The sequence below is a fragment of the Nicotiana attenuata genome, unplaced genomic scaffold, assembly GCF_001879085.1.
Source record: "Nicotiana attenuata strain UT unplaced genomic scaffold, NIATTr2, whole genome shotgun sequence".
NCBI classification, from domain to species: domain Eukaryota; kingdom Viridiplantae; phylum Streptophyta; class Magnoliopsida; order Solanales; family Solanaceae; genus Nicotiana; species Nicotiana attenuata.
This window is the reverse complement of record NW_017672498.1, coordinates 43,735-61,720: the sequence shown is the minus strand read 5'-3', so window position 1 is coordinate 61,720 and position 17,986 is coordinate 43,735. Positions and strand designations below refer to the sequence as shown.

The 17,986-nt window shown below is 37.2% G+C and overlaps 1 protein-coding gene, 1 long non-coding RNA gene and 1 pseudogene across 2 annotated transcripts; 1 reads left to right on the top strand and 2 right to left on the bottom strand.

Annotated features, from left to right (window-relative positions):
- The first annotated feature begins 4,964 nt into the window (after window positions 1-4,964).
- Window positions 4,965-7,181, top strand: LOC109213442. The gene is made up of 3 exons (XR_002066017.1): window positions 4,965-6,150; window positions 6,242-6,425; window positions 7,098-7,181. It is a non-coding gene; the product is annotated as an uncharacterized LOC109213442 (long non-coding RNA).
- On the bottom strand, window positions 6,448-9,631 carry LOC109213441 (annotated as a pseudogene).
- Window positions 9,632-10,321: 690 nt separating this feature from the next.
- LOC109213443 (ribosome biogenesis protein BRX1 homolog) lies at window positions 10,322-15,520 on the bottom strand. Its single transcript, XM_019377241.1, is given in 10 exon segments — window positions 10,322-10,815; window positions 10,930-11,028; window positions 11,108-11,176; window positions 11,856-11,957; window positions 12,528-12,652; window positions 12,979-13,057; window positions 14,039-14,151; window positions 14,154-14,179; window positions 14,284-14,511; window positions 15,281-15,520. Coding segments are annotated over 9 exon segments (945 nt in total). The 5' UTR covers window positions 14,484-14,511; window positions 15,281-15,520; the 3' UTR covers window positions 10,322-10,683.
- Window positions 15,521-17,986: the final 2,466 nt, after the last annotated feature.

The following is a 17,986-nucleotide window of genomic DNA, read 5'->3' as shown; positions in this document are numbered from 1 at the left end:
TGCCGTAAGAGAAACGACAAAGAAGCCGAAATGTCCCGTCAGTCGTGTCATTCTAACTCGAACACGTGTCAGCCATTGGCATGTTACCTCTGAATGCGAAGCGACACGAAATCTCTATAAAAACTTCCATCCTTCGTTCATTTTTCACCTTTTGACCAAGTTTCTACCTTCTAGTTTTCAAGCTATTACTACCCTTCCTCAAACTTTCATATCTGTACTCTGTCCTTCAAGATTTCCCAGTGATTTCCAAGTTTCTACCTAAAAATTTTTTAAATCTTCACCCTGTGTTCTTCATCTTCAATCCTGTTTTTCCCACACTCTAAATTCTTTCCTCAAATTTTCAAAGACAATGGCCAAAACATTGAAAATTGTCCCCAACAAGTTGCCTCTTCGTCTTCTCAACATGCCGTTGGCACTGAAGCGGTTAACCCTGGAGTGGTCGCCCTCGAAACAACTTCCCCCATTGTAGTCATTAACGAACCGGCCCCCTATCCTCTCCTGACAGCGTTTATTCCTGGGGGCTGCTCAATTGCAGATAACTTTAAAGTCGAGAAACCTTCGCGCAAACAGAATCGAGGTGAAGGAATATCAAGGTATATATGTTCTATGACTGAAGACGTTCTTCCCATAGTTCGAAAAGACTTCAACTGGGAGAGTAAGGATGTAGTAGTCCCCTGGCCCGAGGATGCCGTTACTACCTACGTGGAAGGGTACTTAAGTATTTATACTTGCCCCTTCACACTAGGTCCAGTGGACCCTGTTGTTGTGAAGTTTTGCAAGAGGTACGAGGTGTGCCTCGGGCAACTTCATCCATCATTGTGGAGGATCGTGACCCTCCTCCGGTACTTCGTGAACAAGATCGCATCTTGTCAGTTCACGATCGACCACATGCTCCGATTATATAGTCCCCGAATGTTCCGAGAGGGGCTGATCAAGCTTACCCGTAGGCGAGCAAGGCCTCCTTCTCGAGCATCGATGAAGACCGGGACCGGGGCTGGCAAGGACGCTCTGTCCGAGTGAAGATCGAGGATTTGACCCCCCTCCCCCGAAATACATGCTATTCCCTCGAGAAGTGGAATGCGTCTCGTAAGTGTTATCTCTCTTTAAATGCCAAAATTATTTTTCTTCAATTTCTCCCTTCTCATTTATGTTTGTGATTGTACAGCTGTCGCCTGGGTTCCGAATGCGGTTCCCCGGCTAAATGAGTGGATTGAAGACATATGTACTCAGATGTCGTCCTTTGGGCACAGATGGAGATGCAAGATACTTGTGATGCATCACAATGAATTCCAGTATTAAAAGCACAAGTTCCTATTTTGGTTCATGCTAGAGAGGTCTATACCTTAAATATTTTCGTAAATTTCAAGATGAATATATCAAATCTTTATCAATCAAAGTGAATGTTGGATGTGAGAAGAACACTTTGTCCACCATTTACAAGGTTAGTAAGCATGTGCATACTCAAGAGTATATTGTTACAGTGATAGAGGTAGGCCATATATCTTGTACTTGCTTGAACTTTGAGTCTATGGGTATACTTTATTGCCATGCAATAAGAGTCCTCGATGTACTGAAAGGAGTTAGTAGAATTCCATCTGAGCATATTTTGGAAAGATGGATAAAAAAAATGCAAAGGGCGTAAATATTAAAGAAGTTGATGAGCAAGAAATAGAGATCAAGGATCCGAAGTTGATTACTATGAATCGTTATAGAGTTCTTTGTCCTATATTTGTTAGAATGGTAGCAAAAGCTTCTGAAACAAATGACACCTATAAAGTAGTAGAACGTGCAAATGAGCTAAGTTCAAAATTGAAGCAAAATCACAGAGGCAACAACTCCATCTCTTTATACTAGTGGTTCGGCAAGAGATTTACCAGAAGAAAATAATAACATAAATATCCTTGCACGAGCCAAAAATATAAAAAATAAATATGGGAAACACCATAAAAAGAGGATCAAAACTTCCCTCGAGGTGAACACAAATCGCAAGAAAGCTCGAGGAAACAAGTCAAGTTCCGCTAATCAGGATGGACCGAGAGTCGATGATAAAGCTATATCTGATAATGAAAATGTTTCAATCGGGTATATCACATTTTATTTTTCAACTACTAGAGTATCTCATATATATCATTTCTTATAATATTTAAGCAATTACACTAATGTTTTTATTAATTGGTAGGATCCAATATCAAAGGGAAATATTTTTGAGAATTCTGATTTAAGTGTCTCTCAGACTATGGCTTGTGCTAGCTTATCCCACAGTTTAGAGTTTTAGCTTTACTCAAATGCTGACGGTACTATTAATAATTTATTTTAATTTAAGTTAAACTTATAATTTCGCTTTCAATTAACTTCATTATTTATATTTGTGCGGGAACCTTTTAGTTTTAATACTTTTGCACATGCACAAAAGTCTTATCACTTTTTCATGATCAGATACCTATTAGATTTTTAATGTAAAAATCAGCTATCAATATTTCAAAATTGTTTACGTCTTGCAGGAAAACATTTTCGAGAGTCGAGGATCATAAAAGTTTCAAGATAACAATACATAATGATCTATGCCATTTTTTATTTTATGTTGACCTTTTTTTGGATATTCGATATACCGATATTTTATAAATGAAATTAAGTGAAGTATTGCTTTTAGTAAACTTGATTGGACGTATAGAGAATCTTTATCTTATTTTCCCACATACAGTTTTCGTAAATATTCTGTAGCATCAGTACAAGTCATTGTGACCTACGCTCATTTGAAACTTTGGCAATCTTGTAAGTATTTCATGAAGTTGGATTAGATACATCTTCGATGCCAGCTCCATCCATACACAGCAACTCCAGCTCCAAAATTTGTATGCAAAGTGCAGAAGTGTAGTGAGTACAACTGATCCCATGTACCCAATAAGTATATTATCTAACCTCGGTGCAGTAGTGACGAGACTATTTAGTTAAAAGATATTCACTGATATAACCTGTGCAGTAGACTAGCAATAACAATAATACTAAAATATAACAAAGAATAGTACAAGAACAAATATGCCACGCAGTAAAAGAATTAGTAGAAGAAATTACAGTCAATATTTCGCAATATCACAACCAATCATTTCCTTATCACGATGACCATCGAACCTAAGGTAGTAAATCCAGAACTTTCATAGCGTGGAAAGTGTACTCAAAATCAAATCAAATAGCACGGCAACACCCTTCGTGCATTTATCTCATTTTCACCAAATATACGTATAACAGTACCAACCAGGTGAAAGAAATGCCAATAACCATAACGACAAAGTGGGAATTACACAAGTAGCAATAACGAACAAGGCAGTACATATGGACAATAATAACAAACTAGGTGGGAAGCATAGAAGTAATTATAGAAATTAAGATGGAAGAACATAAATTTCACTTACTAACATGGTAGAAGTCTTAGATGTAGATATAACAAACAAAAAGCAAAGCATGATCTTTATAAGCTAAACAAATAGAAAGCATGGATAACTAACATGTTAGAAGGCTTATATGAAAAGTGCAACAATGTGTAGATACGGCAATAAATTTAAAAAGCATGATATTTACAAGTTAAACAGATAGAAGGCATGGATAATACGGTAACAATTGATGTAGAGGACAAAGGAAGAACAACAACGACAAGTCACATAGAAAACATAGGTGCAACAGTAACAACTCAAGATAAAGGCATGAATGTATACACAAGGAAAAGATATCACAATATAATGCATGTCTCTCGTCCTCGCCTACACAGAAACACCCTTCGTGCTATGAACACATGAGAATATAAAAATAATGGCATGGCATCACCCTTCATGATTTTTTCTCTCATCCTCGCATGATAATGTAAATGAAAGGGCACGGCATCACCCTTCGTGCTTAACTCACATGGCACGACATCACCCTTCGTGCTTTACACTCTTTCTCTCATGGTAATTGTATATAAAATGGCACGGTTTCACCCTTCGTACTTAACAGTCTTCCTCACCAAACACATGTATATTGATAACAAGCAAGGTAGGAAGTATGAATAAAATCAAGGAGAGTGATTATGAGAACATTCCAAATGAACATAAATCACAGCTTTCAAGCCAATAACAATTCAACAAACCTCAAGAATCTTATTGTTCAAGTATCTCAACCAATCTCAAAAAGATGATCTTCAACTAAAGTATAGAATCCAATTTTTCAAAAATAACGGTCGTAGCGATGTATTTGTGAGTAAGTATAATGATGACTGAATTTAGAACATCAATAATTTCACAAAAAGTCCGTCGAATTTTAATCAAGTTATAATAATCTAAATCATGATTTTTAGCATTTAACTTCATATTCATAGTAATCTAGAAGTCAAGTAAAATGCAAAACAAGAAGGTAACTTAATCCTACAAGGCACAAATAATCGTATAATCTACCCCCAAGCATGATTAACCCTAGCACATGCATTCGTCGCCTCATATATGCATCACCCCCAAGATAGCCTTTTGAATCACCCAATTTGGTCTTAAAATGAGGGAGATATGATGTTTTAAAGTTTTAAAGGAAGACAAAAAGTTTAAGGGATAAAAATGACATTTTAGTAATTATTTTACACCAAAAAATCAGCAACAAAAGGATTTTCGTTTTAGCACCCAAAACTCATTGGGAACCTTCTGGACACAAACCATATATGCATTTCAATCATAAAACACGGTACGAACCTTCTCGCATACTCAAAACACCGAAAAGAAGTCATCTTGACCCGATATTGACCATAGTCAAACTCTAAATCCTTAACTAATTTCTCAACCGATGATGCAAAACACATCCGAACCTTTCAAGATCCCATCCAATCAAACCAACAAGTACAAAATGGTGTGTCGATTAGTGGAAAACAAAATTTGTTGCTAAAATAATCTCTCTTTTTTTCTTGTTTTTAAGGTACTACTATCTCTTTAGAATGAGTCAACTGGTAACCGAAACACATGCAAGTTTAGACATAACATAGTCTTTCTCCACGTCTAGACATAATACTTCAAGTTGCCTAGCCACAAAACAAAAATAGTTATAGTTCCGTAATGTTCAGTGTATTTCCTCATCCCCATTTTGTATGGGTCTAATTCTCATCCCCTTTTCTTAGTTTTCGGCTGCAAATTCCTTACTATAGGTAGCATTTGCTTTGTAATTAGTTAGTGTTGAGTTAGTTAATACAATCAGTTGGTTTTGTATATTATCTGGGTTGTTTCATTGGTGTCCAAAGGTCTAATGGGGGACCAAAAGTACTCAAGGCTTTCGCTGATTCCATTCAATAAATGAAGGATTGCCTTTCTAACGATCGCGCTGAATTTCGTTCATGTTGTGGGGAAAAAGGCTACGACCTCTTTTTAACCCGAAGACGCTACCATGGTCGCCAAATTATGGCGGTTTTGAGGCGAGAATCTGGAGGCTTGGATATTCCAAGCGGAGCGTTAAGCTTACCATAGCGGTGAAGAATTCGAATGGTACTGGTGGTTATTTCGTAACAAGCAATTAATTGATTGGCCGCATTTTGCTGATAAGGTGAAAATTCGATTAAACAGAAAGGGCTCGAGTCGGTTAAAGGGAGATTAGCGAAACTCCGGCAGGTTACCTCTGTGGCTCAGTACCAAAGTCATTTTGAAGCTATTTCGTGGTGCTTCAGTAAGTCAATGTAGTTTCTCCATGCTTTGCATATGTTCATCCACAATGGAGCATATTACCAACTCACCTTTGCCGCAAAGCTACGATGAGCAATCTGAATGCATTAGCAAAACAGGTGCGCGCAAGGTGTTCGATGAATCGTCTGATAGGTCCAAAATGCAAATACTCTTGGTACAACTACTGAGGCAGATTCTATTGATCTGGCTTATCCTGTCTCTGTGAAGGCTGATGTGTGTGTATGTGCTTGTTGTTCTAATATGGAAATGGTGTCGGTTGCGGCATTTGCATGCGTGAAGTGTAAGAGGGAAGAAGATAAAAACTGCACACAAGTCTTGTTCCAAGAAGCAAAAATCATAGGTCATCCGGGCAGCGGATTCTTTGCAGAAAACAATTATGTTCGGCTCGGCCTAGTGACGCGTGAGCATGACTTTGATATGTTGATTCCTTGTTTGGAACAATTGATTTCTCAAGAAGATGAAAATGGTACTACACAATCCTTATTCTTTTCTAAATTTCGTTTCCTTAATTTTCCTTTGTTCGTGGTTTTCGTATTTACATGTTCTAGCTTATACAGGCGTATGCACTATATAATCAGCGGATTGAACTACACTCAGCATTTTTTACAACATAAATATTGAATTCATCATAACAGTTCAACTCAGTGCCATGGCAAATAAACATAATATATATGAGGTGTCCAAGACTCGAAAGGCAGAGTTGCAAGAACTGCTTCACTCTACGCTGCAAGCTAAAGATAGGTCTTGACAGCAATCTCTCTATCTTCTTTTCATTTGCTGTGTTATATGAAACATACATTTGAAAGAATTTAGCAAACCCTTGATTGATTATAATCAACAGTTATCTTATATCGTTCTTCAGGTTGCAACTTACAAGCCTTTTTTTATTGGATTGCTACTTACAAGTCTTTCTATTATATTTCCCTGGTAATCAGGAATCTTTCGTTTTAAAGCTTGTAAATGTTTGCTAATCCAGTCTTTTAACACTTTTGCAGTAGGTTTCTCTCAATGTTACTGTTGATTTTGTACTACTACTTGGTACATTGTTGTTTCTCACTTGATAGACTTGTAAACTTATGCCATGAGACTGCAGGAAAATCTTAGGCCTAGCGCTGGCAAAATGGATTTTTTCCTGATCACCCGTCCAACCCGCCCAGCATTACACTGTTTTTTCCCCTGAAAATTACACGGGTTGGGTGAGCTAAGCCCATTTAACCCGCACTAAAAGTCTTAACTTCTTCTCCTCATATATGTCTGCACTAAACTCCTCAAAACAATAAAATTATTATAGATAACAAGTGCCATGTTTTATTTGTGACAAATACAAATCCTTACCGTGTTCATGAAAGACTTAGTTAGGATGATTTTGATTCACTAAAATAATCCACAAATGGTTGTCTTTTTGCTGCATAGTGAATGAAGCTACAAGCAGAGAAATTGGAAGCTTGGCATTCAATTCGTGTTGTCCCATTTCTTGTAGCCAGGAAACCATTTTGGACACATGGGACTGAAGTAGCTGGACACAACCCCAGAATTCAATAGCTCAACAAGGGGTGCATATTTCACACAAAGGGGTGTCTTGTATTGGTTCATGGAAGCACCTAAGCTAATGCGATAGTCCATGAGCTTTTCAAAAGTTCCACTTTGCACCACTCTGATTTCTAGAGGCCCGATGGATTTATCAGATGCACGGCCCTGGCGGTAGAGGACGTTTAGAGATTCTTCAATTGTGAGGCAACAATCTTCAAAGATTGAAGGAGGAATTGGGGTAGAGCCTTTCACACTCAGCTCCCAGAATAGGACATAGTGGCCCGGAATGGTGGTAATGTCGACATAGCTGGTGTACTCGGTTACATGTGCATCAAATGGCATCAGATTGTCCACAGCATTTTTAACTGCATTTTGTAGCTCAACTTCATTAGACAACTCATCATCAACGCACAAGATCACATTTTCCCGGCACAGGAAGTTGAATTGAGGGGCGTTGTTCTTGTATCCAGCAACCCGAAGCACATCACCGACTTTGTATCTATAAAGTCCTGATATGGCACAAATTCAAGTAAAGTTAAAGCATTAGCAGACAGAATGTTTGACAGATAAATTAAAAGCATAAACAAAAGAAAAAAAAAGAATGTGTCAAGAGCTTTTTTATTTGGCATTTGAAAGATACCAGAATATGTGGTAACGACAAGCTCATACGCCTGGCCAATCTTGACATCAGCCAAATTGACCAATTGTTGTCCTTCTTTCTCATTAAGTGACTTGGGCATGGAGATAGAATCAATGACTCCACTATTTCCGTGATATGGTAAGAACTCAAAATAGCACATGGTGGGAATAAGGGTGTAAGAGACTTCAGTGGGCTTACAGAAAGGGTTCAAGTTGATTCCAGAGGTACATTCTGAGGCAGCATATCTGGTACTGACAAGAGGGAGGCTATTGCTGTAAAAATCTAGGGTTGGTACATATTGTGACATGGTTCCAGTCACAATAGCATCCACATACTTGGTATTAGGCCATAGCCTAGTGATGATCCCTTGCTATGAATCTTTACTGCATTCAGCTTCAATGAAATCAGCTAATTTTGGGTCAGGTTTGAGGATTTCCATCACTGCCTCTCTCACTGAAGGATCAGTTATTTGGGTGTTAAGGGTTCCAGTTCGGATATCGTTACAAAGTAGAGACCAGTGCTTCTCCAAGAATCGGATGGCACGAATGATGCCGATTGCGAACAGCGAGCCAACTCGGAGAACTTGTTGGTTTTGTCTGAGGCCACAAAGCATTTGGGAGTACATGCTTTGGTAAGAGTCTGAGCAAAGAATAGTTGCAGTTGGACTAGTGTGGTTAAAGTGGGGATGATGAAGACGACTGTAGTTGAAATAAGGACTCTTGTAATTACTAGTTGAAACAAAGCGAGCTGGTAATCCTCCTGGGGTCTTCTGTTCAGAACATATGAACATGAAATACATTCCTTTGCCCTTTCCGAAATCTGGAGCCACTTGGCTCATCACAGACATCAGAAGTTTCTGAAACAGTTCTAATCTCCTCCCAACCTCTCCCTCTGTTGTTGGTATCAATTTGCTCTCTCCTCCAGACGTGCCAGAACTGCATGCAGTACATCAAAGTTTGCCCCTTTAGCAAATATTATTTATTGTTGAGGACATAATTAAGTAAATAAAAGTATGCTCTCTCTAACAGCTTAAACTTTTAGATGAGATGGTCACATACTTCAATATATACAACCCAAAATGTGAGATAAATTTTTTACTTAATTTCTATTCAGAAAAAAGAAAAAAAAGGGAGAAGAACCTTGCCAAAAATTCAGAGATGGGCTGGGAGCAGAGTATAGGAGATTTATCACCATAGGCTATACGGTTGATTTCAGGCAGAATATCTTCATAGGTGATGATAGGTACGACTCTCTTGAATGTCTCTCTATCAGTGCGGCCATTGAGATTATGGCGCTGCAAGTACTCAACATGGGCATTCTGGGAGAGGATTTCAGCAAGAACTCTACATTGGACCTCTTCAACTTTGCTAGTCACCTCTTCAATGAACTCAAGATTCTTCTTGTATTCCTCTGTGATTGTAGCCTTCTTGGGGTTCTTTGGTGCCTCAGGTACGCTTCTTTCCATATCTATATAAGACTTGTAATTTATTCCAAAATGGGAGGGAACTCACTAGCTGAGTCGAGATCTTTTACAAGGTGCAGAAAATGAATACAGCTTTTTATTAAGGAAGTATTGGGTTTTACTTGTTAAAAAATATATCACTTGTCTCTCTCCTTCTTTTGTTAATTTGGCTAAGGTAGTTCAAACTTCAAATAGGAAGAAGCTTCGGGAACATTGAAATCGTGAGAAATATGGATTTTATATTCGTTGACATTGTGGTTGCTTATATCCAGATCTAGATCTGGATCATTGAGCTAATATTTAATCAATTACGGAGCAACTCAGTTTGGATTCTGAAATGTGAATTCATTAGTTAATTAATAAAACATTAAATGATAGAAGACTAATATTAGATTATGTTGAAGTGTGATCCTTATCTGTTTAGAGGAAGAGCCAGGGATGAAAAAATGTGAAGAAATCTGTTCATTCATTTCGATCAGTAACAGAACTCAAAGCAAAAGGGGATTTTCTTTAGGCCAAGCTCTACTGATTCTCTGAAGGACATTAAATTCCAATCTTCTTACTTCTTTGGGCAGCTTGAGCTCCCTACTTCATTTGTTTCCATTTATTCGTATCTAAATCTAATAGCTTATGAATTGTGTCCAAACAATGTGACAGACGGAGCTGTTTCGACAGGAAGTTTCAGATAACTAATCAACAGTTATTAAATTATCTGTAATTATCTCTTGTGGAACCTGGTACCGTAAGTACTTTACACTGTCGATGTAAAAAAAAGTTGCTAACTCTATAGATGAATATTTTGAGTACTTGAACAAAAGACCATAAAGAGCGCCATTCAAAAGAAATGTTTAAGCCAGTAATTGATATGGTATCTCCCCTAATTCACAAGACAATTACAAGAATTCCAGTTTTTGTTGGAACTGGTAGCAAAGCCTGTACAGTTCATTCTTCTACAATTCAACGTTGAGAGTCTTCTTTTTGATAAGAATGATTCAGACATAAGGATTCAGCTCAATGCAGAACTTTAATTAATCCCTCTGATGAACTACATGCCATATATTGCGCATTGGGAAGGCAAATAACCCAACCATCTAATCCATGGAAGTTATCATGTTCGATGCGAGAGAAATGATAATAGAAAACTGCAGAATAAAATAACGGGCATTTTTACACCCTGTAATACTTTCCCACTACAAAATAAAACAATCTGATGATGGTTTAAAAAGGATAGCAAATATAAGCTCTAATAGAACAAAACTGCAGAGCATCTTGGCAATGCTCTCATTTCCCTGATGCGTCCAGTGATCACAAAATAGCCTTAGTAACAAGGGCAAACCAAGAAGATGCTAGGTTTGGCCAATGATTCATCATTCCTTCCACATATCAGCAAACTCATCGACTTCTAGAGGATTTGACAACTGATGCATTTTTCTCCTAGTCTTGGCTTTGACTTTCTTAGCATATTTTCCGGCCTTCTGTTTTTTCTCTAACGATCGAATCTGGAAGCATTTTAAGGGCGGAGAAACATTTTTAGTATCCAGTTCTTCCTCAATGCCTTGTAGACAAATAAGGCAACTACGTTTTAGTGAGCAAACAATAAGGATGAATGTTACCTGATTTGGTGAAACGTAAAATGGATTCTCGTAGAGTGTGGGGCCACCAAAGCTACCACCAAATATCTTAATTGGGTTCAAGCAGAACCTTGGACCAACCTATCCACATAAAGACGTGAATTAAATATCAAATATCACAGACCTCACAATTCGAGCTGGTGAGAGTTTTATAGCAAACCTCAACAAGGGTCATCTTTTCCAGGTCCCCACGGTCTATTTTTTGTGTTCCAGTATGAGGACAGGATATCTGTTCCAAAATTGAAGATGTCATATGACATAAGTTAAGAATACATGGTATAAGGATAAAGAAGAACCCTTCTCATCGGGAAAAAAAAGAGGAACGAAACCTAGAAATGACACACTGCTTTGAAGTGAATGCTGGTGGACATCTTCCAGATCAGACAAAGAAATAGATTAAACTCCAAAGTCCTAGTTACTAAAAGATTTACTAATACTCAGGCTGCACTTACCTACCGGCTACAATTGTATTTGGAGGTGGAGGTGAAAGTAGTGACTCTACATTCCACAGTGCCTCCGAGGCAAGGTTGGTATGGTTCAGTAGCAGAAACCTTACCCTGAACAAAGAGTTTAAGACTAATCCATAGTGTGATCTCATGTATTATTTGTACTTCCTAGATTTGCCTAAGAAGTTTTCTACTATGTTTGTTCCCTTATATGTTAGTCTTTGGTTAATTAAGTTAGCTGGCTTGTAAATTTTTAAACTCTAGCTAGTAAGAAGCTATGATGGAGGTCTCAAGAAACACTTCCAACCCTAATAGATTTCCTACTGAGGATCCAAAAGAAACTAGTTGAATCATCTAGCCACTAGCACTGTCTTGGTGTTGGTGCAAGTTTAATTATAAATATTTACTAATTACTTACCCAGAAAACATACAAAGATGGTCAGTCTTTGAATAACAACAAACCTGGTAATTACGGAACCATATGTGATCATCAAGGATTGAAAACACAAAAACATGATCATAGAAAGGTTTAGATTTGCGGTGATCCTTTGGAGTTCCAAAAATCTGATGAAACAGAAGAACACAAAGAAATGTAAGAATCCGAAGAGTAACTGAAAAGATCACATCAAAGAAAAAGTAAGAGCTAAAGGGTGATTATCTAAAACATCATGAAATAATAGAACTCAACTCAAAGGAGATAATCTTGTATTTCAACCATATATTTCTCTACCTCAAGAGACATCACATTAAACAATTCAAAATTTAAAGAGAATGCTCTGACCACTGTTTAATTTGGTAAAACATTAAAGACAAAATAACTGGATAAGATTATTGTGCAGGCAGAATGAAGGAAAAGCAGTGGGGTATGGAGGAAGTGCTATGGAGGAAGTGCCAACACAGTACTCCCATATCCACAATGTTTCATGAAGATTAGCACCTTCAGTAGGTCTAGCAACTAGGATCAAGAAGTAGACTTCTCTGTCTACCTCTGACGTAAATTTCTTAAACTTGAGTAACTGTTATGATTATCAGCAAAAGATAAAAATGTAATACGAAACAATCAACTGTTATATCTTAGATAAGTCCTTATGGGGATAAGTGCAAGGTAGAATGACTGAGTTGAGGTCGAATTACCTGTATGACCATTTCTTTCAAAAGCTTCCAGTGCGGGTCTTTATCAAAGTTGCTTGAGAAAGTCAAGATAGGACGTGAACCCTTCAAGTGATTTCCAGTTAACTTCAATTCTTCCATCGTATGCACTGACAGAACAGACGAAAAAGTATAACAATTTAAAGCTTTCCTCATTCAAGAAAATTAAGGTGTGAGGGACAACTATTTATATTGTTGATAAATGTATATTTTTAGCCGCTCTCAGAAATAATAGCCGACAAAATGTATATTTTTGGTATATATGTGTAGTATATCCATATAATATACATATTATACACTTTTCGGCTAGCGGATGTCATTACTTTCGGCCGACCGGCCAATTTTGTATTTTGCCTTTTATTGTTCAGTAAACGTATGCAAATTATATCAGAATCAATTTTTAAATTAACTTGTTAGGGAGACTATATCCACTTACCTGCATTAACTAAGAACTTCACAGATGGACCATTCAGGCACTTGGCCATCCATAGATAAAGGTCCTTTCCCTTCCGGCACTGAAAGCAGAAAATAAAGCATAATAAATGTCAAAAGCACAACATTCACCATGACTAGCCAAATGGTTAAAGAGACAGCTTGAATTCACCTAACTACATCATCTAGAATAATGACGCTTCAAGCTTCTCTCTATAAGGAAATCCCTCCGCACAGCGATAATATCTCGGAGAAATTTGAAGATGACAAGGTAGCCCCATTAAGCAAGAAAAGGAATAAGCACTGAATTTTCTGCTACATAACGCTGCCAGCCCTCAGCGCATCAGTCATGACTCATGAGCTTATTCCAAGAGATTGTACATCTCCTCCTCCCACCCACTCCCAACTCCCAATCCCAAGAAAAAGGTTATTGCCTGATTTTGGTGTTCGGCGAGGTCTCATAATCCACAAGCTAAGGGGTTCTTTGGTATAAGGTGGGACTGTAATCTCCTAAAACTGGATTGAATTGACAGGACTGGAACAGATGGAGCCAAATAGGAAACAGATTGAAGAGACTTGCAAGCACTGAAGATGTCAACAAACCAAGTTTAAATTGGTCTAAACATGAGATAACAGGATTTTTGGAGACCTCTAACATTGAAGATGCAACACTAGTGAGAATATTTATATACTAATTTTCTTGGTTTTCCCCTCTTCCGGCTGACTCACTTTTCATGAAAGACGAAACTGGTTCTTCCTTTTGGTAACGAGTATGAACTTCACTACCATACCTAGGCTGACAACGGTAAGTCGGTAACCAATCTTAGCCAGGTTTAGCATTATAATCCCATCCCCTCCCAATCATGCATGGTTGCACCCACCACAGAGAGAGAGAGAGAGAGAGAGAAGTAGTTCGAGCAGATAAGTCGGTCCACAATTATGTGGAAGGGTTTTGATTGATTCACTCAAAATTTTATGATAAGTCAAAACTCAAAGTAACACCCCATTTCAAGATTGAATTTGCAGAAGGCGACTGAAACTGTGTAACAGAAATGACAGGGTACCTCGAAGAACAAACAAGACGAACAGCTCTTCAGCTCAACTAGCTCATTCAAAGTTGCACCTTTACTATCCTTAGACTCCACCTTGTTATCTTTCTTACAGTGAGGCAAAAGGAAACCAAGTTCAACATTAAATGCCGATACCTGAAATACAAATCAGCAGAAGTACAGATATTCATCTCAGATCAACCACATCAACCAGTTGAATTCTTATAAAACTATAGAGAATAAAAGCAGAAGAATTGAACCTGAAGCTAATGCGACGAGAACAAGTAACCAAGACCTTTTCTTTATTTCTAAAACAAGGTCCAGAGTTAGTTTCTTTATTCTCTTCAATGGAATCATCTTTCCAACCTAAGAGAGTCCTCTTAGGCCTTTCTGGTGCACCTTCGTCTTTATTCCCATTGGCCATGGCTGCAGTTTCATTGTGTTTCCGCTTCTTTCTCATGGATATTGATGAAACTTTATGCACAACTCTAAAAATCCAAAATATTTAGTTGATGAAGGTTACAAGGAAGGCAATAAAAATATGAAATCCAAAAGAAAACGAAGTTATAGAAGCATAAGGTATTGCTAAAATGGCAGTATTATTGAAAGACTTCAAAATAATAGGCAGAGGTCATGTAACTTGTGTCTTCCTACAAGGGCCTTAGTAAAACACCCTGCTATAATTTCCCAGGTATTCTTGTTGCTTTTACTTTTGCAACTGCACAGGTACTACTACTACTATACATTGTCGGTTTGCAAACGGATTAAACATAGACAAAGAATGCCATTGGTCTTGTCTAATAATGTTCATACTATGAATTTTTAATTTTTCCTGCATACTTTTTACAACAACAACTATGCCTCAGTCTCAAACAGGCTACGGTCAGCTAAGCGAATCCTCACGGACCACGTAACTTTTAAACTCATATCATGCCAATTCCTACATACTTTTTCGTATATAAAAAACCAAAGTCTTGTTGAATGAGAAGAAAGAATTGGTGGTTTAGCATGCCATTTCAATCCAATCTAGTAATACACCACTCCTTGTACCAAAACATGATTTACTCAAAATACAATAAGCTCGAAAAAGCAGGAAGAAAAGAATATCAAGATATCACATTCACTCAATACCTCTAAAAATAAGAAGAAAAAAGGAGGGAAGCAAAATAAAAATCACCGTAATAAACCATAACAGTAGAGGAACAAAAAGCTAACCACTTGAAAATTTAACATACGAAAACACACACACTTACTCACTTCCACAAACTATGCTCCAGTCTAATAATATTAGTAGTAAGTATTTGTTATGGAACAATCTTCAAAAGAAAAAGTGGGCTGAAAGTTTTCCGATGAAGGTCCGCCGTCGGAATGTGCCGCCGTCGGTAAAGGCAACTACTTTCACTGACCTGAGCTCCAAAGAGGAGAGAAAATCACCGTGGAGGGTTAGACGAGAAACGGCGCGCGGGAGTAGCAGTGGAAAGCAAAGGCGGACTGCTTTGAAGTTGCAAGTTTTTGACTAATTTGATCCCTCAAATATAACCCTCGGTATATTTAGTCACACATTTAAGTGGAGCACCTTTTGTCTCACTAACACAATATGTTTAAAACTAACGGTGTTAATAAACTCTAATTCATCAAGCAAGTCTCGCTAACACAATATGTTTTAAAACTAACGGTGTTAATAAACTCTAATTCATCAAGCAAGTCTCCTGCTCTGAACCAAAACATTGCCTCTCCTTTTATTGGATAACACAAACTATCACTTTAATTCCTCATTTTTTAGATAATGTCTTCTAAAACTTTGACCTTGAAAATATCCCCTTCCGTGTCAGTTTTCAATAAGAAAATGACATTGTATAGCCGCTGTAAAAATAATATTCGAATAGTTTCTCGCGCAGGCTAAAAGTGATAATACAATCTGGTTATTCGTTTGCATCAGCAATATGCTTAGAAGTGATCTTGGCAGCTATTATTTTCAAATTTTAACTTTTCTTTTTGAAAAAATCAACCGAAATTTTTAAAAGTAAAATTTTCAACGTTAAAATCTTAAATTTATCAGCTCTGTACTATTAGTGGGTTGTTGTTTTATAAGTAAATTAAAAAGACGGTGAGTGCCGAAATCAACCCCGTTAGTTTTTAGTGAGACTAAAGGTGCTCACTTTAGCATACTTTAGGGACTAAATATGCCCAGGGTTATATTTGAGGGACAAAAATAGATCTGCCCTCGAAAATAAGGGACAATATTGGCCAAAAACTCGTTGGACGACTAATATATCCCAAACTTTACCTAATACCAAAAAAATATTTACTCAAACATACTATTATCGAGACAATATTTCTAATATTCATAAAAATTTTAAATTAGATTTGAGAACTGCATAAAATATTCTTAAGCTTAGAGCAGAATGACTGAGAATTTAAAAAGTATTTTTGCGCTGAACTATCTCAAACTCGTACGCTATGAAAGGTGAAATTGATTAATTAATTTGATAAATTTGTCGACTTATTTTTTTTCTTGTCGATAATTAGACTCTACCAGTTACTTTAGTTTTGCAATAATACGGTTTATTTAAATCGAATTAGAAAAGTATCAAAGAAATGGGACTTGATCAATTCCCGTCAGGTCCACTTGGCTAATTCTTGAATTACGACTGCTGCGAATTCCTTTTTATTTGTTTATTATTATTTCTTCTCTTTCTCACCTAAACTTTGATCTAATCTAACAACAAAAGTCAAAGTGCAAGTATCAAGTTGTTCTGTTTGCAATAAACATTATTTTTGGGACCAAAATAAGAGCAGCTCATTTCAAATAGGGCGGCTTATCGGGTAGATTGGGCGGTTATTTACTCTTAACGGTTTGGCTTATCGGTTATCGGCTTTTAAATGTATTAATCCGCTAGCCACCCGATAAGATATCGGGCGGATTGGTATCGGTTTAGCTCTTATCGGGCGGTTTATCGGCCTAATTCAATCAAAATAAAATAAAATTTAGTCTCTGTATGTTTAAATAGGTGGTCGACGTCCTAAGAGGGACGAAGCAGAAGAGACACTTGTTTAACCAAAAAATGGAATTTCGATTAAAGCTTATAATTTAGAAGAACGCGGGTTACTGATAATCGAAAGAATGTATAAAAGAAAGCAATTTGGATAGCAAGAATATAATCAAGAGAGAAACAAGTAAACCAAAGTATATTCATAAGTGTTTCGTGTCCTTACAATTGATCAGTTATCTCCCTTTTATAGGTACCTTGGAGATATGTGTTTTGCCTCCGTCATAACAAGGTTATTATGGGCAATTAAAGACATTAAATGCTACGTTACATAATCATTATATTTAATACAGATTCTCTAACGTTTTTGGTATTTAATGCTCATCAAATACTGTATCTGGACTCTCGTGTGCTGTCAGATTCATTCTCTTTGATTCTTGGGCTTAAATGACTTGAACAGGTATGAGCGTTGCCTCCGCTCGTGCCTCTTCTTTTGCTTTCTGCTCGTATCTATTGCAACTCGTGCCTTCTTGCCAGTTGTAATTCTTTAACCAGTCTATATGTCACGACACGTCATCTTCATACCTCTTTAATATGTAAATTCAATTTTTTCCAATACAGATAGTCCCCCCATTTGCCATTATTCATCAATTGAATATTTGGGAAGTGGATTTCATTAAAACGAGAATTTTTGTCACCATTAATGCTGTGACAGAATCGACGCTTCAATTGTCACTTCCATTTAATGCGTTTCACACGTGTCACCTTCTTATTAGTTCTGCAGTTTTACAACACTTTTTTAGGCTTTATTTACGACTTCCCTGCTTACGAAGCGTCAGTTATCATTATTATGGTCCTTCCATCATTGCACTTTTTCCCTTGACGGTTGCTTATCAATATAAATATAACTTCCTTCTTTGTCTTTACCACATAAAGTTTATCGAATATTCAATTTCCCAAATCTTTGTTTGCT